This window comes from Pongo abelii, chromosome 2 (genome assembly GCF_028885655.2).
Source record: "Pongo abelii isolate AG06213 chromosome 2, NHGRI_mPonAbe1-v2.0_pri, whole genome shotgun sequence".
Lineage (NCBI taxonomy): Eukaryota > Metazoa > Chordata > Mammalia > Primates > Hominidae > Pongo > Pongo abelii.
Window position 1 is genome coordinate 145,630,794 of NC_085928.1, and position 25,290 is coordinate 145,656,083.

The window sequence follows — 25,290 nt, forward strand, 5'->3', positions numbered from 1 at the left end:
TCATCATTGTAATCCTAGCATTTGGCTCTGACACTTAGCAACAGGAATTCAAATATTTACAGAATGAGTCTCACTTCACACTTAACTCTGAAAATATGCCTTATTCATAGACCTACATTGAGGTATTTAACACTGATAGCTTACAGACAACACATTAGGGCACCAAGGGGAAGAAGATGCTCCCATCCTGATAAGAAATCAGCAGCAGTGGTTTTGAGAATTTTGTTCCCCAGAACAGAGGCTCTGCCATCAGCCATCAGCCATTTCACTTGCATTAGCGGAAAGTTCCTCTCCTATTGCCTCCTTATCCAGCACATCCCATGCCACATTGAGGCCTCAAGGAGATGGGGGAAGAGGAGTGGAAACAAGAATGGAATGGAGTATTTTTATTAATAAGTTATAACAAATTATAACTTTTGACAGTATCATAAACTGGTAGTCATAGGGAACAATTTTCTCTCAAGTAAGGTTTTTAAAAGGTTTAAACCTCTAACCTCTATTCAAAAATGTTGGCCTAGGCGGGGTGCAGTGGCTCACACCTTTAATCCCAGCACTTTGGGAGGCTGAGGGGGGTGGATCACCTGAGGTCAGGAGTTTAAGACCAGCCTGGCCAACATGGCGAAACCCTGTCGCTACTAAAACAATACAAAAACTAGCCAGGCGTGGTGATATACGTCTGTAATCCCTGCTTCTTGGGAGGCTGAGGCAGGAGAATTGCTTGAACCCGGAAGGCAGAGGTTGCAGTGAACCAAGATCATGCCACTGCACTCCAGCCTGGGCAACAGAGCAAGACTCCATCTCAAAAACAAAAAGATGTTGACTGGGCACAGTGGCTCATGCCTGTAATCCCAGCATTTTGGGAGGTCGAGACGGGTAGATCACTTGAGGTTAGGAGTTCAAGACCAGTCTGGCGAACATGGTGAAACCCTGTCTCTACTAAAAATACAAAAATTAGCTGGGTGTGGTAGCACATGCCTGTAAATCTCAGCTACTCGGGAGGCTGAGGCAGGAGAATCACGTGAACTTGGGAGGCAGAGGTTGCAGTGAGCCAAGATGGCCCCACTGCACTCCAGCCTGGGCGACAGAGTGAGACTCCATCTCGAAAGAAAAAACACACACACAGAATGTTTTAGGAACTTGAATAGGTGCCACCTACTGTATATACCTACCTCAGCATATTTTCCCTCACTAATTGGCCTTGGTACCTTTTTGACGAAGGGACTGTATGTCCACAAATTCCTGCTTAAATATTGTGGGAGATCCCTGCAAGGGCTAGCCAGTGATGTCAAATACTGTAATAGACATTGCTAACTGATGTACGTTTTTCTGATGTACATATCTACATATGAGGCTCAGAGATACAGCCTCAGAATATTTATCAGTATTTCAGGCAGGGCACATCATTTCCAAGAGAAAATATTGCATCTCTGCCTAAAGCCAACCTTAGTGGTAGCCTGGAGGATACAGAATTCAGGGGATACCAGCAACACCTAAAATGTTTAGCAGAAGGACATCTTCCCAGGATGAATATCTAGGTCCAGGTATGCTATAGAGCCCTAAAAAGTAGAATGATGGGAAATCCATAAATGCACTTTAGTCAGTTCAACCTACACACTTGAACATCTTTTTGTGTTGCTTGGAAGCCACGGAGGGAAGCTCTAAAGCAATCTGAGAGTTGAGAAAGTTTGCCACTCTGGCCGACCAGTGGCTCAAGCCTGTTATCCCAGCACTTTGAGAGGCCAAAGTAGGCAGATCGCCTGAGGTCAGGAGTTTCAGACCAGCCTGGCCAACATGGTGAAACCCCATCTCTACTAAAAATACAAAACTTAGCCAGGTGTGGTGGCGCATGCATGTAGTCCCAGCTACTGGGGAGGCTGAGGCAGGAGAATCGCCTGAACCTGGGAGGCAGAGGTTGCAGTGAGCCAAGATCGTGCCACTTCACTCCAGACTGGGTGACAGAGCAAGGCTCCGTCTCAAAAAAAAAAAAAAAAGTTTGCCACTGTAAGTGGAAACCACTTTAATAAGGTCAAATAATGCTCATACTTTATGGACCTCAAATTTTTCTTAACCTAGCACCATCTGTAATTCTCTCACTCCCACCAACAACCCTATGGAAAGCTTGATACGGAACATATTCAACAAATTCTGACATGGACTTAAGCTTTAAGGAACAGGGAAAAGAATGTGTTTTCTGCTCTAGAGTGTTGTCTCCTTCAGGGCAGTTCAGTTGCTCATGGCCTCTATTTAGCAATTCAAGGTACCTTTGTGGGCTGGTCTTGAGGCTCGGATTTGCCATATTGATTTCTACCCAAACTTTAAAACTTTTATCAGTTAATTCACTTTTGCTTTATTTCAGCTTTGAAGATTATGAAACAGATGAACCTGCCTCTCCCTCTGAATTTGGAAACAAAGGCAATAAAATATTAAGTGCAAGCCTTCCAGAGAAATGTGGAAAGCTTCAATCAGTGGATGAAGAATAGCTGCCGGTGTCTACAATGAAACGAAGATGTGTATTTTAAATGTTTCTTTCTTGTGAAGAGATGTTCTCGTTTGCATACTGCTTTTTAAAGACTGATTTCTCCAAGTGTGTATCTGCACTAGGAACTGTTTTTAAGCAATAGGTCTGGATACACATTTAACTTAGGAGACTCCTCCAATTTGCCTCAAACCTCTTACGGAGCTTCTCCTCAGAAGTGGTACCATCGCCTTCCAAAGTCAGCACTCTACACTCTTGAATGTACCAAGGATCTCTTGGGGACAGTGCCAGGCACGGTTCTCTACACAGGTGACTGAAGTTGCCTCTGTGTTGGCTGGCATCCCTGAGTCCCCTCTGGGCTCCTATGGAGCCTAGAAGAAACCTTCACTTGCAGAAAACTTGAGTCAGAAAATTCTGGAACTTGAAAAAGTAGTAAGGGCCTCCAGAATTGACTTAGCCCGAGTAATAAAAGCACTGCCAAAACATCTCAGAGACTTCTTTTAATTATATGTATACTGGAGTTCAAAGATCTTTAACTTACCTGGCTTAATGTAATTTCACAGTTACCTGCCAAACTACTAGTCACTTTACATCCTCAGGTATTGTAACCACTGGGCCTTCCAACTTTGCTGGCAAGCTCTGGTAACCTCCCTGACTGTGGATCTTATATAAAATCTCAAGATAAAAAAAAACTTCTTAAATGAAGTATAGAATTTGACTCATACTTGGAAAAAGCCCTTTTAACTTATCTTTTATTCATTGAACTATTGAATGATGTATTTAATCTCCAAATTAGTTGATACTGTTTTCACTTCCTATCAGGCCTGCTTGAAGACATAAAGGAATAATGATACATTAAAATTCTTACTAGATATATTCCTTCCTCCCAGGAGTATTAGACTAGCTAATAGTAAAGGCCTCAACGTTATTCTTTACTTCATGTTGAAAACAATTACTACAGATATTTCATCCACCTCAATATTTATCAAGGAAATGGAAAGTGATACAGCTATAAAAGAAAGCTATTATTTACTGTAGTTGCAGATGTGTTCACTACAGAATCCTACATTTTTCAGCAGGCCACAGTCCAGCCAAATCCTATAATATCCTTGAAAATAAACTATTAAAAAGGATAAGACATTTCTGATGTAAGTAAAACCCCCAAGCAACTTAATATCCATCTGTCAGTCATCAACTTTTCCCCTAGATTTTTTTTAACTAGTTCTGAAAGTGTCAAGAATAGCTTCCCTTTCCACCCTCCCTAGGTTCCCTCCTTGCTGGCATAAAGGCCAAGCAGTGAAATGAACCTTGGGTTAGGGTTAGGGTTATGGTAGGCAAAAAGAAAAGGAGAATTTAGGAAATATGCTATAAACAAGGTACAGTACAGTGAGAGTTAACAATCCTAGGAATCCTGCCTGTCACAAGCTCCCAGGTTCCCTGTCATTTTATCTTCATGATTAGAACTGATCTTCCATTTAACTATTACAGAAAGCAGTTAACTATTTCAACTATGTAATAGTTCACACAAAAGAATTAAAAGCTTAAAAATTTTTAGGAAACACAATATTCAATAACCTAAACACACTGATAAATTATTAGGATTATTTATGTGATTGATAAATGAATTTCCTACCAATCCATCCAGCCTTTACCAGGGAAGAAAAGCAATTATTTCATTTCAGATAGAAATACAAAAAAAAAAAATACTTTTCTTAGAAGCCAGATATGGTTTAAATGTTTTATTATCCATAATCATCTAAACTACTAAGATTCACCAAAAAGTAAAAATAAAATTCAATTTTACAATATACATTTTTTTAACTATTTGGCTTTACTTTTTTACCTTGGTTCTCCTTACTGAAGTCCTCTTGCTTTCACTTTGATCTGGTTTTTGAAGTCTCTTAATTATTGGCTGGGCATGATGACTCATGCCTGTAATCCCAGCACTTTGGGAGGCCAAGGGAGGTGATCACTTGAGCCCAGGAGTAAAGACCAGCCTGGGCAACATAGTGAGACTCCGTCTCTACAAAAAATAAACTTAGCTGGGCATGGTGGTGCACATCTGTAGTCCTACCAACTTGGGAGGCTGAGGCAGGAGAACCGCTTGAGCCCCGGGCTTTGAGGCTGCACTGAGCTATGATTACGACACTGCACTACAGCCTAGGCGACAGCAAGACCCCATTCTCTTACAAAGTCTCTATTATAAAAGTACATCCATCAATACCATTCCATTTAAGATGGGCTATTGTAATAGTTTACCCACATTATCACATTTTCAGGAATTATAAGAATGTGTTTTATTGTACTCCTTCCTTGGAGCTGAATGCAAGGAATGTGAATTCTGAGGAATTAAGGTAGAATATATTTGACTTTCTGGTAAAGATCATGGTAAGCATTAATCATTATTGCCAAACTAGAATTTTCAAGTTGTTATAATATCCCAGGCCCCTTGATAAAAGCTGAGGGTTATCATGACCTTAATGCTAATTCAATGAGAAATCAATTTAATAGCATAACAAACATTACCAAGGTAATCAAACTAATAAAATTCCATGTATCTTCCCTGCATCTTATCTATGTCACTGTGTACCATTCAAAGTGTTTCTAAAACTCTAGATTCATCAAATGAGATTTGTTCAGCTTTTTGAAATGTTAAGATGTGTTTGGAGAAGGCTGCATGACTTTGTTTTTCCCTTTTAGCAAAACTAAATAAAGTTGTCAAATATGAACCATGTTCATTAAGGTAATTACACACTTGTGCTTTTAATCATATTTGCACCTCATTTTTTTGTCTGCAAGAGTAACACTATAAACAAGCTTGAATGTCAGAGAATAACTCTTTGAGCCCATGTGAAAACTACAAAGAAAGGTCTTTGTAGTAATGATGATGATATACTGAGAAATGATTTCTTCAGGGGATAGGGAAGAGGACCAGGGTTTGTGAATGAGGCGGAGTTCACAGGAATCAAGGTAGACTTTAGCCTCATCTATAATGCATTATTTTAAAAGAATGTGTAACGGCATGTTTTGGGGTACCTAAATTTTATTTCAGAGGCAAGGTCTCATTATGTTGCCCAGGCTGAGTTCGAACTTCTGAGCTTAAGTGATCCTCCCACCTCAGCCTCCTAAGTAGCTGGGATTACAGGCACACACCACTGTGCCTAGCTTTTAATTTTTTTAAAAGGAGAAAAGTATAAAATACCATCCAAGTATTAGATTTGGTTAAAATACTATACTTTGAACTTAGTATTTTCTAAAGCATTTCTATTTGTTATCTATGATATGGTTATGGACAATTTATTTTTCATCTGATTCCCATAAAACTTTTACTCTTCTTCAACAAGGTCACCATGAAATTGTTTTAACTAAGAATACAATGAAATAAAAGGAATTCTTTATCCCTAGGACCATACTACACCTCCTCATGGAAATGCAGACTTAATAAAGCTAACCAAAAAGATAAAATTGTCAGCTCTGAAAGTATTTACCTAAGGTAAAAGATCATTTGATCATTTATATTAATAACAAGGACTCAACAATTCAGGATGTGTCTTATTAAATGCTGCTGTTCTTTGGTGGTTTCAAATCCTGATGAAGTAAATCCAGTTACTTCAGTAATAATTTCTCAGTCATCCCTTGTTAGCCATCTGTCAGCACTCCTAAGTAACTCGTGGTATAAAGAAAAATAATATAAAAATCAAGGCACTGTGATTACTCTTCCCCAGATGTATAAATACAGACCATTCAGAGCATGCTATCCCAAACTCTTCAGTATTCTACAACATAGAATTAGAAAACTATCATTTATTGATAGATTTAAGGTGTAATACAGGTTTCCAAAAATGTGGCAGTGAGAATACCAGCATAAAAAAGAGAAACTTGTGCTAAAAACAACCTGAATTCATCATTGGCAATATTACATAACAATCAAGGCCCTCACATACTAATGATTTCCACTTTGTCTATATTGCCAACCTCCCATGCATCAAAAAAAACACAAGATTATCAAACCTGGGAAGCAATAAAGTACTCTATGAATTTTAAGATCATAATATTAGGAAAGTTTGGTCGTTTTGCAAAATATATCCTCATCCATGTGTACAATCTCATTTCTAATCATTTTTGCAGTGATCATTAGTGAATAAAGAACAGATTTACAACTTTATATAGCAGGGCATCTGGGTTCAACACAAAACTGTTACAAACGTTAGGTAAATACATGTTTCATAAGACACTGCTAACACTTAAAGGAATTAAATAAAATTCCAAATCTTGGAAAGCAAATAAAGACAAGACAACTAAGAAGCATTTTCCACCATTTACTCTTGTTATCAAAAATAGTTCAACTCTTCTTGCAAAACAAAAACAAAATAGTACATACTGGACACATACATCACATTTTTCTTCCTATGGCTTTAGCCCACCCCCACCCCACCAAAAGAGACCAAAAAAAAAAAAAAAGAAAAGAAAAAAAAAAAGAAAAAAAGCCCAACAACAACAACAACAAAAACAACTCTACCTGACCACATTCACAGAAAATGACACCAGGATACACTACAACAGAAGGAGGTGTCATCTGCTCTGTGTCCAAAAGTTTCTTCTCCATGTCTTGTACTAGGCGAGTAACCATCATTGAACATGCTGTGTGCCAAATCAAAACATAACTTCAGCATACGTCAGATCTTACTAGAGATGGTGAACGTAGTAGAAATTGGAAATTTTCCAGCAGTATTTTTCTTTAAGCACTGTCAAAGCTGCAGCTCTTCTTTTAAATCACAGGTTATTTCATTACACCTAGTCAGTCCTTGTTTTATTTGGGCTGTGCTCTTTCAAGCAACTGACTAGATTTCCCTTCAACAGAATGTTTGTGACTCACTTGTCTTCCCCATAAAAATTAACGGGAAGAAGTGCATTTAAACTGAAACATACTTTGTGCTTTACATGCAAAAGAGCATTCTAAAGAAAATCCTCCTAGCTTCAACCTACCTAAATGCACAGGCTTTATAAAAAGGCATTCTTATTAGGCCTCTATAAAGAAGCCTTCATAATGAACAGCACCCTAAAAAAAAAACTAGGAGCATATTCAAAATAAAGACTGGCAAATAAACTATTAGAGAAAACAAGTCAAAGTGGCGGCCAGTGGCAATAAGTACAATACATAAATCTGGGCAAGTCTGGGAGCATTATTCCAAAATTATTTTAAGTAAATCCCAATTACTAAATAAAATCTTTTTATAATTTTAAAAAAATTCTGTCACATACTACGTAGTCTAAATTTAATTACCTTCAGAATAAAACTACTCTCCTTCACTTCATTTATCCAATTAGAACACTGCTCAAAGTGAAGGAGGGATTTAGAATTTCTTCCCTAGAAATGAGTAACAGCTAAACATTTGTAGACTGACAGAATTTCAGCTTACTTTTTAAAAAGATTTCTTAAACATTCTAATGAGGGGGAATTTTTTTCATAATACTGCTGATTTAAGAACTGCTACATACACCAGTAGCCAATATTTCATGATCAGAAATGGTATGATGTCAGCACAAAGGTTGAGCTGGACACATCAGCTTTCCAACAGGAGAAACATCAATGGCATCTGAAGGCAGCACTGAGTTTCCTGAACTAATGGCTACTTTTCCACAAAAAAATTAGCACAATCTTTATGGACTGACTAGATACCACTTCCTTACATTTAATCATAAACTTTGATTATGCACAAAGCATGGCCATAAACAATGAGGTTAATGTTATTTTTCTTGCCAAAGTTCATTTTGTATAAATCAGTTGCATCAGCTTTGTTCTCAAACTATGAGGTTCTGTAAGAACTAAGGACATATAGTTGTAGGGTTACTCCTCCATTATCTGCAAACTATTTCCCCGACACTAACACATATAACTTAGCAATGAAAACACTTGATACAAGTGATCTATATGCAGGAGCTCCGGCAAGTTAAACCAACAGAACCATAGCTGCCGTAAAACTGTAGCTATTTCCCTACCAGGAGTAGGTTTAAAAGACCCACTGATTTAACAGTCGAATCTCATGTCTATAGCTTCATCCAAACTTTTATCATCATGTGTACTGGCAGCTAAAAACGTCGTTACTGGGGACCCTGTGACATTTATTACACTGGTGCTGGTACTAGCGTTACGCACAGCAATGCTAGTCACGTTAATGCCCAAAGTGAGCCTGGTCTGCTCCAAGGCCTTTTCTGGCACGGCAAATGCCTCCAGCTTCTTCTCCCCATTGGCCATATAGGAGTTTTGGCAGCCACGACATATACAATCTAAGCAGGCTTTGCGGTTAGAGTAGCAAGGGCAGCGTTGGCCTCGGCATGTAAGAACACTTGGATTTTGAGTAGCACGCCCACATTTACACCCTTTCTTTTCCTGGGGTTTTTTGTACACAGTCTTGGTAGGACTTCCTGGCATAAAATGATGACTAGGAATCTTTTCCTTTACTGCTTTGTCTTTTTTAAGAATACCTGGCTTGGTTTTAGAGTGAGATTTCTTGGATCCATGTTCATGACTCTTTTTCATGCTTTTAGTAGATAAAAGTACAGTTTTGCTGATTTTAGGCGTTGTGCCTCCATTGGGAACAGTTGCTATAGGTTGAAGAGAAATTTTGCTCTCCCGTTTCACTGTCACAGGAGCAGATGCCCCCAGTGTTGGGCCTCGGATAATGGTAGAAATTGGAAGTGGCTGAACTTTCTCACTGTCGCTCTCTGATCTGGATCGTTTTCTATTCAATTTTGCTATCTTCGGAGTTGCTGCTGTACATGATAACCCATGAAGTGCAGGACTGGTGGACATAAAAACATTATGGCTAAGAGACTGGGAAGAAAGCTGCAGAAAAGGTCCATTGGATACAGTGGCTTCCAAGTTCGGCTGCAAATTAGGGCAACAGACTTCTGTATTTGAAACAGTTTCTAAGCTGCGGAGTACTTCCTCAACACTCAGTAACAGAGAGTCTCCAGGTTTTATATCTTCACTGAAACTGCAGATATCAATGCCTGTGGAACATAAGTCAGTGGCTACTGTGTCACAAACGGGTGGCAGGCTGTCAGACAGATCCTCAGTTTTTATGTCAACAGTATTACATACGTCAATTGTATTTGAATGTTCAGGTGAAGGAATATTTATACCAAATCTATCTATTGAAAGCCCATTATAAGTAGGCAAACCATTGATAACAGAACTGCCAATAGCAATGCTGAGGGTGCTTTCAGACATTGGAGATAAACTAGCTTGAGGATCAGTTGTGGGTTCTGAGGTTGAAGGTAAAGGGGAATGTGTCAAACACAAAGTAAAGGATGAATCCGAGGGTTTTTCTGTCTCCTCACAAAACAATGATCCATCATTAAGCAAAGCCAAAATATCAGAAGAACAGTCAACTGCTTCTATTATATCCCGTGCCAGTGTAGTCTGTGTTATATACTCGCATAGTTTTTTGTAGCAGTTCACTAGGATGCTTAACTGCTTGTTTTCCTCAAACTGCTCATAGTCTTTGCACCAGCTACAGGAAGGTTTCATCATCATTTTCTTGCCTTTACAAGTTTTGCAGACATAATGTTGGCAGGTGGAGTTGGTGGGTGCAATAGGATCTTGTAGCAAATGTCCTAAGGGGGAGAAGGAGGAAAGCAAAGATTTTAGTAAAATAAATTTACCATTTCATAAACTGAAGTTTAGATGACATAAGTAATCTATCAAAATTGAGATGAATTAAACTCACTAGACCAGATAACAAAAAATATATCTTAGAAGAAATGGAAGAATCCTCAATTAGCTCGCTTGATTTCATGCCATATTCCCCATTCAGTTATCTTGAACCAAAATCATCCTTGATTCTGTGTCTCTCTCCCCAAGCAATACATTCGGTCCACCTTCTTATCCTCTTTCTCCAAAGGCTATAAAGTTAAAGAGGTGAAGATCAGACACCAGAAGCACAAACTAGGGTTAAAACCCTTTGGATAGCCAGGTGTGGTGGCGTGTGCCTGTAATCCCAGCTATTTAGGAGGCTGAGGTGATGGCTTGAGCCCTAGAGTTCAGGCTACGGTGAACTATGATCCTGCCACTGCACTCCAGCCTGGGTGACAAAGCGAGACCCTGTCTCAAAAACAAAACAAAAAAAAACCCTTTGGACCTCAACCTAACACAACGTGGCAATGCTACAACATTCTGAACAAAATCATATTGATTATTTTGTGCTGGACACTGGGGAAAAAGATATGAGTAAGAGAGATTTAGTCCCTGCCCTCATAAAAGATAGTCTTGAGGGCATTAATCAGTAGAAAAGTATCTTCAAAGAAAAAAAAAAAAATTTCAACCAATTTTTACTGTATACTAATCATAAACTTTAAAGAAAAAAGATCAAAATGTCGTTTCAGGCCGGACACAGTGGTTCATGCCTATAATCCCAGCACTTTGGGAGGCTGAGGTGGGCGGATCACCTGAGGTCAGGAGTTCAAGGCCAGCCTGGCCAACATGATGAAACCCCATTTCTATTAAAAATACAAAAAAATTAACCAGGCATAGTGGTGAGCACCTGTAGTCCCAGCTGCTAGGGAGGCTGAGGCAGGAGCATCACTTGAACCCAGGAAACTGAGGTAGCAGTGAGCTGAGATCACACCACTGCAATCCAGCGTAAGCAATAGAGCGAGACTTACTCTCAAAAAAAAAAAAAGGCCAGGTGTGGTGGCTCACGCCTGTAACCCCAGCACTTTGGAGGCTGAGGTGGGCAGATCACCTGAGGTCAGGACTTTGAGACCAGCCTGACCAACAGGGTAAAACCCCGTCTCTACTAAAAATGCAAAAATTAGCCAGGCAGGGTGATGGGCACCTGTAATCCCAGCTATTCGGGAGGCTGAGGCAGGAGAATCCCTTGAACCCAGGAGGCGGAGGTTGCAGCGAGCCGAGATTGTGTCACTGCACTCCAGCCTGGGCGACAAGAGCAAAACTCCATCTCATTTAAAAAAAAAAAAAAAAGAAAAAAAAGAGTTTCAGTAGGAGAGAACTATGTTCAACTACATTAAAACAAAGAAAAAACGAGTACTACTCAACTCAAATTCTTCTGAAAAAAATACAAAATGGAAAAAATTATATTTAAACTTATTAAAGAAAAAAAAAAACTAGGGTATAATACTGGGCTCAAATTCTTCTGACAGAATTCAAAACGACCACGGTTTAATTATAAACCACAAGTATCCTAACTGCGACAATACAGTATAATGAAGTAGTCCCCCGACTTGACACAATTCTCAAATTATAAATGACATATACATATGAACCAAGAAGGGAAAGGAACTAGACCCAGTTCCCATCTCCACCCTTACTCTCCAAAGCTGCAACTGCTCCTTGGTTCCCAATCCAGACAAACGGTCAGCAATTACCCAAAGCAGTACCTCTTCTCATAAATCACACAAAGAATATGTTCAACCACAACAGAAATTAGACATCAGTGGGAAAAAAAAAATCAGAAGAATCCCCAAGTATCTAGAAATTAAACATATACCAAAATAACTTATAAGTCAAAAACATCATAAGAGAAACTGAGAAAACATTTACCAAATGAAAACACCACATATCAAAATTTGGAGAATGCAACTAAAGCAGTGTTTACTGGGAAATCCATAGCTTTGTAAGTCTGTATCAGAAAATAAGGTCTTGAGCTAGGCACAGTGGCACGTGCCTGTTGTTCTAGCTCTCTGAGAGGTGGAGGTGGAGCTGGGACACTCATTTAAGCCCAGGAGTTCAAGACCAGCTTGGGGAAGACAGCAAGACCCTGTCTCTAAAAAAAATTATAATAAATTTTAAGAAAGGGGCTGGGTGGGGCGCGGTGGCTCACGACTGCAAATCCCAGCACTTTGGGAGGCCAAGGCGGGCAGATCACGAGATCAAGAGACTGAAACCATCCTGGCCAATATGGTGAAACTCCATCTCTACTAAAAATAAAAAAATTAGCTGGGAGTGGTGGCACACGCCTGTATTCCCAGCTACTCGGGGGGGCTGAGGCAGGACAATCGCTTGAACCCGGGAGGCAGAGGTTGCAGTGAGCTGAGTATGGTGCCACTGCCCTCCAGCCTGGCAACAGGGCAAGACTGTCTGGAAAAAAAAAAAAAAGAGGCTGGACGCGGTGGCTCATGCTTGTAATCCCAGCACCTTGGGAGGCCAAGGCAGATGGATCACCTGACGTCAGGAGTTCAAGACCAGCCTGACCAACATGGTGAAACCCTGTCTCTACTAAAATAACAAAATTAGCTGGGCATGGTGGTGCATGCCAGTAATCCCAGCTACTTGGGAGGCTGAGGCAAAAGAATCGTTTGAACCTGGGAGGCAGAGCCTGCAGTGAGCCGAGATCGTGCCATTGCACTCCAAGCCTAGGCAACAAGAGCAAAACTCCACCTCAAAAAAATAAATAAATAAATTTAAAAAAAGAAAGGGGTGTCCATCTCAGGGAGACCTGGCCTTCAGAGATGACAGCATTCAACCCCGGGAGGAGCCTGCTTTTCATCCTCAGTCTTCCCAACCTGTGCTGCCCATGGGGATACAGGACAGTAACGAGCTAAACAAAACCTGCTGCCTGAATGGGGGAACCTGTATGCTGGGGTCCTTTTGTGCCTGCTTCCCCTCCTTCTACAGATGGAATTGTGAGCACAATGTACGTACGCAAAGAGAACTGTGGGTCTGTGCCCTGTGACACCTGGCTGCCCAAGAACTGTTCTATGTGTAAATGCTGGCATGGCCAGCTCCGCTGCTTTCCTCAGGCATTTTTACCTGGCTGTGATGGCCTTGTGATGAATGAGCACCTCATGGCTTCCAATACTCCAGAACTACTACTGTCTGAATGTACCACTCTTATGCTTTAAAATAATGAATACATTTCCATAATGGTCTCTAACATTTCCTTACAGTACCAACTACTTCTTACCTCTTTGCCCTGCCCTCCCCCAAAAAACTACCTTTTTCAAAAGCAAGCTATACCTCCATTGTGCTGGAGTCCAGTATTTCTTGATACACGTAATTCTACCAAGGTCGTCTTAATATGTTGTTTTAAACAACTGAATTATATCTTCAGATTATTAAAGATTAATCCTAATATGAAACTTAGGATACAGTTTTGAGTACAGCTGCTCAAAATCAAAGTAGTCTCTAAAAGGAAAAAAAGCCTCTTTAAGGGGAGGAACTGGAGTGCTGAAGTAATGGAAGTCCGCCTGCATGTGGAAGGAAATGGGAAGCAAATGGGAAGCAAATAGGAGAGGGAGGGTGGAAAACATAAAATGGGTTACCTGACTGGTGATTAGGTGGGTGTAGAGAAGCAAGTCAAAAGGCTAAATGGAAAGGCAAGTTTCCATCATCTATAGAAAGCTATATAAGACAAGGACTCCCCCTTTTTCCCCAAAAGCATTGTAAAAAGAATGAAGTCTCCTTAGAAAAAAAATTATGCCTCAATATCCCCAACAAGATGGCTTAATAAATTATGTTTCTGGCCAGGCACGGTGGCTCACGCCTGTAATCCAGCACCTTGGGAGGCCAAGGCAGGCAGATCATGAGGTCAGGAGATTGAGACCATCCTGGCTAACACGGTGAAACCCCATCAATACAAAAAATTAGCCGGGCGTGGTGGCAGGCGCCTGTAGTCCCAGCTACTCGGGAGGCTGAAGCAGGAGAATGGCATGAACCCAGGAGGCGGAGCTTGCAGTGAGCCAAGATGGCGCCACTGCATGCCAGCCTAGGCGACAGAGCCAGACTCCATCTCAAAAGCAAACAAACAAAATAAATAAATAAATTATGCTTCCTCCAAGCTATGCAATCCTTTTAACTACTGAAGAAGAGAAAATGTTCACAATATATTTAGTTGTAAACCAAGTGATAAAACTACATATTGTAAAGCCCATTTTTAAAACACACTGTATATATGTGTATACACAGTAAAAATAGAAAATATTAAAAAAAAAGCAAAGTCTCAAGTCAATAACCAAAGCTTTCTTTCACCTTAATAGGAATCCCAAACTAAGCAGGTTAAAGCAAATAATGAAGATTAGAGCAGGCCACAGTGGCTCACACCCGTAATCCCATCACTTTGGGAGGCCGAAGCGGGCTGATCACCTGAGGTCAGGAAGGTGGGCCAATCACCTGAGGTCAGGAGTTCAACACCAGCCTGGCCAATATGGTAAAACCCTGTCTCTACTAAAAATACAAAAATTATCCAAGGGTGGTGAACACCTGTAATCCCAGCTACTCAGAGACTGAGGCAGGAGAACTGCTTGAACCTGGTAGGAGAGGTGGCAGTGAGCCAAGATAGTGCCACTCAACTCCAGCCTGGGCGACAGAGCCAGACTCCATCTCAAAAAAAAACTAAAATAAATAAATGAATACAGATTAAAGCAGAAACCAATACAAGAGAAAGCAGAAAAACCAAAGAGAAAAATAACACCAAAAGTTGGTTGTTTTCAAAGATCAAAGAAAACAAGAAAAGACAAATTACCAAAATCAGAAATGAAAGGGGTCAGAGTATCACTAGTGCCCTACAAAATGTGAAGAATTAAGGAAGTCCTATGAATAACTTTATGCCAACAATTTTAGACTACTTCGATGAAATGGACACATTTCTCTAAAGACACAAATGACCAAAATTGACTGGAGAAAAAGTTTTAAAACTGAATAGACCTGTAATAAAAGTTTTAAATAGCTACTGAAGATTTTCCTCAAAAGAAGACTCCAGGGCTAAATGCCTTCACTGGTAAATTCTAACAAATAATTAAAAAGAAATAACACCCAAACATAGAGGAGGAGAAAACACTTCCCAACTCATATTTAAAGGCCAGTAACTACTATGAAAGAAAATAAGGCCACCAGACAAAAGAAAATACAAACCGCCGGGAGCAGTGGCTCACGCCTGTAATCCCAACACTTTGGGAGGCCAAGGTGGGTGGATCACCTGAGGTGGGGAGTTCGAGACCAGCCTGACCAACATGGAGAAACCCCATCTCTACTAAAAATGCAAAAATTAGCCGCGCGTGGTGGCACATGCCTGTAATCCCAGCTACTCAGGAAGCTGAGGCAGGAGAATCGCTTCAACCCAGGAGACGGAGGTTGCAGTGAGCCGAGATCATGCCACTGCACTCCAGCCTGGGCAACAAAATCATCTCAAAAAAATTAAAATTAAAAAAAGAAAAAGAAAATACAAACCAAAATCTCCCATAAACATGATAAAATCCATAACAAAACATTCAAGAGAATCCCACAACATATAATACAATACCTATTCACACATACACACACACACACACACACACACACACACACACACACACACACACTCACAAACGAGAAATTGAACTTCTTTAACTTGATGGTGGTGGGCATCAATAAGAAATCTAAAGCCAACTTTACTTAAAGGTAAAACACAATGCTTTCCTTCCAAAGATCAGGAACAAAGAAAGGATGCCTGCTTTTGCCACTTCTTCTCAAAACTGTACTTGTCCTAGCTGATGCAGTAAGGTTCAAAAGAAAAAGAAAAAAAAAGGCATCAAGACTAAAAAGAAACAAGTAAAATTGTTTTAGTAATGGATTACACAATTCTGCTTACAGAAAATCTCAAAAAACACACACAAACAAACTACTAGTACCAATAAGCAAATTTAGCAAGGTCATAGCACAAACAATATATACAAAAGTCCACTGCATTTTCCATTTCTATATGCTATGAATGAACAAACTAATTTTTTAAAATTCCATTCACAATAGCATCAAGAATATTTAGAAAAACTTTAATAAAGACTTCTACACTCAGCACTACAAAACACAGCTGAAAGAAACTAAAGAGTATCTAAACAGACATTTCATGTTCACGGATTAGAAGACTATCAATATATTGTCAAGATGGCAATTTTCCCCAAAACTGATCTATCTGTAAGTTCAATGCAATCTTTAATCCCAGGCAGCTTTTTTTCTTAAAGAAATTGACAGGCTGATCCTAAAATTCATATGGAATCACAGAGGACAGGCAAAGCAACTTTGAAAAACAACAAAATTACAGGACTTACACTACCAAATTCCAAATTTTACTATAAAGCCATAGTAATCAAGACAGCGTGGTAATGACAAAAGTATAGACACATGCATCAGTGGAACAGAATTCAGAGTCCAGAAACAAAATATTACATTTAAGGTCAACCAATTTGTGTGACAGGGTATCCAGATGATTCAATGGGGAAAGGAGAGGTTTTTTTTTTTTTTTTTTTTTTTTTTTTTTTTTTTGAGACGGAGTCTTGCTCTGTCGCCCAGGCTGGAGTGCAGTGGCGCGATCTCGGCTCACTGCAAGCTCCGCCTCTCGGGTTCACGCCATTCTCCTGCCTCAGCCTCAACCTCCCGAGTAGCTAGGACTACAGGCGCCCGCCACCACGCCCAGCTATTTTTTTTTTTTTTTTTTTTTTTTTTTTGCATTTTTAGTAGAGACGAGGTTTCACCGTGTTAGCCAGGATGGGTCTCAATCTCCTGACCTCGTGATCTGCCCGCCTCGGCCTCCCAAAGTGCCGGGATTACAGGCGTGAGCCACCGCGCCCGGCCAAGGAGAGTATTTTCAACATACCATGTGAAACAATTTGATATCCAAATGCCAAAAGGAAAAAAACAAACATACCCTTACCTCACAACATACACAAAAATTAAAACGATCACAAACCTAAATGTAAGAGCTAAAATATAGAAATTCTAGAAGAAAACAGAGGAGAAAATCTTTGTAACTTTGTATTGGCCAAAGTGTTCTTACATGTGACATCAAATGCACAATTCACAAAAAGGAAAAAAAAATAGTTAAATGGATTTTCTCAAAATTAAAAACTTACTGTGCTTCAAAAGACACCATTAAGAAAATGAAAAAATGGTCAGGCAAGGTGGCTCACACCTGTAATCCCAGCACTTTGGGAGGCTAAGGTGGGCAGATCACGTGAGGTCAGGAGTTCCAGACCAGCCTGGCCAATGTGGCAAAATCCTGTCTCTACTAAAAATATAAAATAAAATTAGCCAGGCGTGATGGCGCATGCCTGTAGTCCCAGCTACTCAGGAGGCTGGGGCAGGAGAATTGCTTGAATCCGAGAAGCAGAGGTTGCAGTGAGCCAAGATGGTGCCAATGCACCCCAGCCTGGGCGACAGAGAAAGACTCTGTCTCAAAAAAGAGGGAAGGAAGGAAGGAAGGAGGGAGGGAGGGAGGGAGGGAAGGAGGGAGGGAGGGAGGAAGGGAGGGAGGAAGGAAGGAAGGAAGGAAGGTCGGTCAAAAATAAACCACAGACTGAGAGAAAATATTTGCAAATCACATTAAAAAAAAAAAAAAAACAATGCAAGCCGGGCATGGTGGCTCACTCCCAGCACTTAGGGAGGCCGAGGCAGGCAGTTCAGGAATTCGAGACCAGCCTGGCCAACACAGTAAAACTCTGTCTCTACTAAAAATACAAAAATTAGCTGGCTGTGGTGGCATGCACCTGTAGTCCCAGCTACTCAGGAGGCTGAGGCAGGAGAATCGCTTGAATCCAGGAGGCGGAGGCGGAAGTTGCAGCGAGCCAAGACCATGCCATTGCACTCCAGCCTGGGAGACAGAGCAAGCCTCCGTCTCAATTAAAAAAAAAAAATCCAAATCGGTAAAATGACAATATAATTTTAAAAGCAAAAATTTGAATAAACATTTCACCAAAGAAAATATATGAATGACCAGCCAGGCACAGTGCCTCACACCAGTAATCCCAGCACTTTAGGAGGACAAGGTGGGCAGATCACGAGGTCAGGAGATCAAGACGATCCTGGCCAACATGGTGAAACTCGATCTCTACTAAAATACAAAAAATTAGCCAGGCATGGTGGTGCATGCCTGTAATCCCATCTACTCAGGAGGCTGAGGCAGGGGAATCACTTGAACCCAGGAGGCGGAGGTTGCAGTGAGCCTAGAGAGCGCCACTGCACTCCAGCCTGACGACAGAGCAAGGCTCCGTCTCAAAAAAAAAAAAAATGGCTATAAGCACATGAAAACATGCTCAATATTATTAGTCAACGTAAAACTGTGGCACGCTACTGCCCACCCATTAGAATGGCTAAATTCAAAACGACAATGCCAAAAGTTGACAAAGATGTGAAGAAACTGGAACCCTTATATACTGCTGGTAAAATGTAAAACGGGTATAATCACATTGAAATACAGTTTGGTAGTTTCTTAAAAAGTTAAAACACAAATTTACCACAGAAATCAGCAAAATTCTACTCCTAGGAACCTACCTAAAGAGAAATAAAAACATATCCACACAGAAAAACGTATGTGAATGTGCACAGCAGCATGATTCCTAATGGCCAAAAATTAGACACAATCCAAATGTCCATTAATTGGTGAGTAGATAAACAAAATGTATATTCATGCAATGGAGTTCAGCAATTTAAAGGAATAAAGTATTGGTACATGCCACAACATGGATGAACTTCCAAAACATTTGCTAAGTCAAAGAAGCAGATATAAAAGAGTACATTATTGCATAATTCCATTTATATAAAATGCCCAGAAATGACAGGAAAGCAGAAAAACAGTGGTTGCCTAGGGCTGAGAGTGGAGCAGTCATTAACTGTAAATGGGCACAATGGAACCTTTTAGGGGGATGAAAGTGTTCTAAAATCAGATAGTGGTGGTGGTTACACAACTCTAAAATTTAAAAATAACACTTTAAGACAAGGCACCAATAGTTACAGAATCCAACCTTCTACCTAATGCCAATGCAAGGATCCCTTAAAGAGTGTCCTTAACTTCATCTAAGGAAGGACACAAGGGATAGGAAGAGAAAAAAAATACATATATATGCATTTTTTTTTTTTTCCAAGACGGAGTCTTTCTCTGTTGCCCAGGCTAGAGCGCAGTGGCGTACTCTCGGCTCACTACAACCTCTGCCTCCTGGGTTCAAGCAATTCTCCTGCCTCAGTCTCCCGAGTAGCTGGGATTTACAGGTGCCCGCCACCACGCCCGGCTAATTTTTTATTTTTAGTAGAGACGGGGTCTCACCATGTTGGCCAGGCTGGTCTCGAACTCCTGACCTCGTGATCCACACGCCTCGGCCTCCCAAAGTGCTGGGATTACAGGCATGAGCCACAGCGCCTGGCCCTATATATGCATTTGAAAAGATAAACCATAAGGTTAAAAAAAAAAAAAAAAAAAAAAAAAAAGAGGGGTAGGCTACCAGGCCAGGTGTGGTGGCTCACACCTGTAATCCCAGCAGTTTGAGAGGCCAACGTAGGCAGATTGCTTATCTCAGGAGTTTGAAACCAGCCTGGGCAATATGGCAAAACCCCATCTCTACAAAAAATTTAAAAAATTAGCCGTGGACGCTGGCACGCACCTTAGTCCCAGCTACTCGAGAGCTAAGATGAGACGATGGCTTGAGCCTGGGCCAGAGGTTGCAGTGAGCCGAGATTGCGCCACTGCGGTCCAGCCTGGGCAACAGAGCCTGCACCTGTCTCAAAAACAAAACGGCTACCAATTAGGAGGGAGAGACAGAACAAAGTGAAACAGGAAAACACTACTCTGAGTTTAATCTATCTTATAGATTTTGCTTTCAAACCATGTAAATATTTTATATATAATAGTATAACAAAACCAAAATGTTACATGAAATCTCCAAAAACCAAAATAAAGTAACCATAATTTTATATCAAATTGGTGGTATAACAATCCAAAGAGTAACTATTTCCAATGACTATAACACAGAAAATTGGCTCAATCCTTGCGATCCTCATTTTTCTTATTTTCAGTAACCACATTGTTGGCGGCAGTGTTGATAATAATTATAAAAGTGTTAGTGCATACCGTGGGATAAAAAGTCAATGTTAATGCCTTGAGGACTTGGATTTTTTTTTCTTTCAGTAGGAAGGAGGAAAGTTGTAAGAGAGAAAAGGTTACATTAAAAATCCTGTAGACCTGGAGTTCAAGACTAGGCTGGTGAACATGGTGAAACCCCGTCTCTACTAAAAATACAAAAAATTAGCTGGGCGTGGTGGTAGGCGCCTGTAATCCCAGCTACTCGGAAGGCTACAGCAGAACTGCTTGAACCAAGGAGGTGGAGGTTGCAGTGTGCTGAGATCGCACCATTGCACTCCAACCTGGGCGACAGAGCGAGACTCCGTCTCAAATAAATAAATATAAACATAAACATAAATATAAATAAATATAAATATAAATATAAATATCCTGTAGCCCTAAAATGAATTTCAACTGGACTTAACACTATGAACTCATGTTTTAATCTTAAATGTGTGTGTATTTCCTAGCACTATGTGTGTGTGTATTTCCTAGCACTATGCATTGAAGAGGCCTGGAAACAAAGAACAACCCCAGCAGCATTGAATACAGATTACAGGACTGAAAAACAATTTCCTTTTCAAAGGAATCAGAGCTTCTTGGACAAATGGCTAATTTCAAGTTTGTGCCATGAATTGCACAAGAGGAGTTTTGATCACCTTGTTATGCCAGAAAGCATAGAAACTATCAAAATCAAGACTCAGGGGCAAACCTGAAGAGGTTCCCACTGGCCAAAGACAAGAAAATCTAAACATGCATGATATAGTTAGGCTTTGTGTCCCCACCCAAATCTCATCTTGAATTGTAATCCCCATAATCCCCATGTGCCAAGGGACAGACCAGGTGGAGATAACTGAATCATGGGAGCAGTTTCCCCAGCTGTTCTTGTGATAATCAGTTCTCACGAGATCTGATGGTTTTATAAGGGGCTCTTCCCCCCTTCACTGGGCACTTCTTCCTGCCACCATGTGAAGAAGGTGCCCTGCTTCCCCTCTTTGCCTTCCACCAAGATTGTAAATTTCCTGAGGCCTCCCCAGCCATGCTGAACTGTGAGTCAATTAAGCCTCTTTCCTTTGTAAATTACCCAGTCTCAGGCAGTTCTTTATAGCAGTATGAAAACAGACTAATACAATGCATAAATGCAATGAAATGTACATCTTAAATGTTCAAATCTGAGTTCATTTTTTTAAAAAAGAAAACATCAGTTTCAGGATACTAGTGAAGCAGCTCATGAGTCTGAAAACTAGTAAATAAGGGCAAGAATCAAGTATTTGTCCTAATTTAACTTTAGGAAATATACCACCAAATAACCAAATCATGGAGAAGTTTCTCCTCACAGGAATAATCCAGCTAATATGTTAATCAAAACCTCCGCTAACCATGGAGCACCTTAAAGGACTCATACTCTACATGTCTTTAGTCTTCTATGAGGTTTTAGAAGAGTAACCATGCCAACTGTTGAGAAACGAAAATAAGGTGGAAGACACCAAAACTCACTTATTAGCTCCACAGATTGCCCACCATTCCCCACCACAAATATCTGAAACTTAAATATTAAAGATGCCCATTGACAAACTAACTTTATGCACTCAGATAACCATCCTAACTCTTAAAAGTTTCCCCAAGGGTTCTCTATACACTTCACAATGAAGGCAGCTCCAATGATGTGAGAAATAGAAAACAGTCATTCAGGGGCTTCTTAGCTGGGATCACAGTTAACCAAATATCTAACTACGTCTCTAAGGAACCCCCCACCTACAGTTTAAGAAATACCAGACAACATACTTGAATTTGTTTTAAAAAAAAAAAAAAAAAACGCATCTTATCCTAGAAAATAAAATGGATGGGCAATATACACCAGGGGGAAATATGTCAGTCACTGGTAGATTCGCCTATAAAAACTGTGGAGTGTTTAAGGAAAGGTTTGATTTAGCATAGATCGTGTTCCATATAGTTACACACACAAGTACAAAAAAAGACTCGCTCAAAATACACACCTTCAGACTTTTTTTTTGAGTCGAAGTCTCGCTCTGTTGCCCATCTGGAGTGCAGTGGCGTGATCTTGGCTCACTGCAACCTCCATCTCCCAGGTTCAAGCAATTCTCCCACCTCAGCCTCCCAAGCAGTTGGGACCACAGGTGAGCACCACCGCGTCTGGCTCATTTTTTGTATTTTTAGTAGAGATGGGGTTTCACCATGTTGGCCAGGCTGGTCTTGAACTTCTGGCGCTCAGGTGATCCGCCCACCTTGGCCTCCCAAAGTGCTGGGATTACAGGCATGAGCCACCGCACAAGCCCAGACTTTTAAAAAAAATGTAAAGTTCATGACAAAAAAAAAAATGTCTCACTGCACTGCCTTGAAACCTTATCTGCAATATTTCACGATTACCCTCCTTTTCATAAGTGGACATATAACTAAATGAATGATATTTATGTGCTCTGTCTAAACAAATAATGTGATATTGACCCTAAAAATAATATTCATTTTTGTGCCTCAACATTTTCATTTTTGTTTAGTTACCAATTTCTTATTTACTCTCCCTCTTCTTAACTGCTTTTCCTCAAGTCAGTCAATTTTAAATTTAAGGCTAAGACATAGTTTTAGGATACCACAATGCTAATTTTTGTAATTTCTGGGAAAATATAACTTGATAATTAATTTACTAAGATACTTAATATCAGATTTTTTAATGCTCTTAATGAGTGAATCTTTTTATTATGGAGACTTTCAAACAGACAAAAGCAAGAACACAATACAAGTAACCTCCATATACTCATAACCCAGAATAATTATCATGACTATGCCACATTTAATTCACCTACTAATCTTCTGTTCTTTATTTCAAAAAGCAAATCCAGACATCATTAATTTTTAAACCAGATTAAGATTTAATTGTTAATGGCTATAAAAGAAATAGAAAGAATGAATAAGACCTAGTATTTGATAGCATAACAGGGCGACTATAGTCACTAATAATTGTACATTTAAAATTAAAAGAGTATAACGGGATAACTAAAAGAGTATAATGGAATTGTTCGTAACACAAAGGATAAATACTTGAGGGCATTTTACATGATGTCGTTATTATGCATTGAGTGCCTGTATCAAAACATTTAATGTACCCCACAAATACAGACACCTACTATGTACCCATAAAAATTAAAATATTTAAATGTATGTACCAGTTAAAAAAAAAAAAAAAATTTTAAGAGAAAAAACTGGGCCAGGCACGATGGCTCACACCTGTAATCCCAGTACTTTGGGAGGCCGAGGTAGGCGGATCACTTGAGGTCAGGAGTTCAAGACCAGTTTGGACAACATGGTCCAGGCTGTCTCTACTAAAAATACAAAAATTAGCCGGGCGTGGTTGCAGGCACCTATAATCACAGCTACTCAGGAGGCTGAGGCAGGAGAACTGTCTGAGCCCAGGAGGTGGAGGTGGCAGTGAGACAAGATCGTGCCATTGCACTCCAGCCTGGGCAACAGAGCGAGACTCTATCTCAAAAAAAAAGTAAGTTTTAAGGCCCCAGAAAGGGGCTTTAATTCAGCCACCAAAAAAAACCCAAAAATTTGTTAAGTAATTTTTTTTTTGAATCAACATGCTTTTTAAAGCAATAAACCTTCCCTCTTATTAAAACAAATTTAACATAGATCATTCAAATAATTACAGTATTAACATGCCAAAACTAGAATGCAGATTGACTGGCATTTATCCTCATGCATACCCCTGACAAGATCACTGCCAGCCAGCATCAAGATTTACAAAGCAGCATAAATTTGAAGCAGCATAAGTTTGAGAGGCAAATAGCGCTAAAATAAATAAACCATAACTAAGTCTCAAATTGCTTGCCCGTCTCTATACAAGAGATGGGCACTCCTCCTTAGCACAGATAAACAACAAGGTTATCAGTACTCTTGGAAAACTCTTTAAAAACATAGTTGATCCCAGTTTTCAATAAAGCAACTAGTAATTCACTCACTTCAAAATACTACTGGTAAAGGTGGCTGTACTACAAATTTTATGCTGATGTGCAGGCTACCAAGTAAATTATGTCTTAATCATTTCTGAAGCAAGATTTTTTATTCTCCATTCTAACTGAAGTATTTAATGTCACAAATATTTTGACCAGATTATGGGAGAAATTAAGTTTATGGAAATGAGGAGAAGGGGCACAAGAAAAAATGAAACTGATAATGGCTAATACTTAGTAAAATTTGTTAACAACTAAAAATAAACCTGTGAACACTGGACCTGGCAATAATAATGATCATAAAATGGCAAAAATTATCACAGATTAAAATGTAACACGGACAAATTAAACATGAACAAGAGACTTTATCAATCAAATCCTCATTTTAAAGTTCACATGCAAAAGAAATCCCAATGAAAATTTCAGTAAAATAAAAACTTGGTAAAAGTGAAAAATGGTTTAGTTGTTCTATAGAAAAAAAAATCATCAAGGAATTAAACTATCTCAATGGCTTAACTTTGGCCTTTGACAAAAATGCATCATATAATTCTAATATAAATGTCATATGCACAAAAAAATTTCTCAGAATCAAAACATTCTGTATTTACCACCAGCCTCTCTCCATAATTCTTTTTCTGGTCATGCTTCTATTACAGCAAGGACTAACTAATCAATAACCTCAAATAATGCAAATAATTTTACATAACCTTTTGTTTATGATTCATGAGGATAAAGGAAAATTAATGAAGACTCACATGAATATCATGAAATGCCACTAACAGAAAGCAAAAAATGGACACATGCAGGTGATGATTTATAATTAAAACCATCATATCATTTGTCCAAGATGCATTCTCAGAAACCAGAATTTTAAATGGTCAAGGTATCCACAAGAAGACTCAAATATATGGGAAAATATTTGGAATGGAAAAAAATCAGTTTTTGTAATACCCTCAATCAACTTTTCCAAAGTAATGAAAGAGAAAAATAACAGTACAGAATCCAATAGCTATAAAAT

The 25,290-nt window shown here is 39.6% G+C and overlaps 2 protein-coding genes across 5 annotated transcripts in view; one reads left to right on the plus strand and one right to left on the minus strand.

Annotated features, from left to right (window-relative positions):
• The window catches only part of PPP2R3A (protein phosphatase 2 regulatory subunit B''alpha), a 184,923-nt gene extending 179,718 nt beyond the window's left edge, over positions 1 to 5,205 (plus strand). For all 4 annotated transcript variants that reach the window (XM_024245015.3, XM_054552663.2, XM_054552664.2 and 1 more), the window contains one exon: positions 2,357 to 5,205. In XM_024245015.3, the coding sequence (XP_024100783.1) occupies positions 2,357 to 2,480 (124 nt within the window). In that variant the 3' untranslated portion in view covers positions 2,481 to 5,205. The remainder of the gene's footprint in view (positions 1 to 2,356) is intronic.
• A 1,055-nt stretch (positions 5,206 to 6,260) lies between these two features.
• The window catches only part of MSL2 (MSL complex subunit 2), a 47,186-nt gene continuing 28,156 nt past the window's right edge, over positions 6,261 to 25,290 (minus strand). The window contains exon 2 of the mRNA XM_024245306.3: positions 6,261 to 10,096. Coding sequence (XP_024101074.1) covers positions 8,505 to 10,096 — 1,592 coding nt within the window. The 3' untranslated portion in view covers positions 6,261 to 8,504. The remainder of the gene's footprint in view (positions 10,097 to 25,290) is intronic.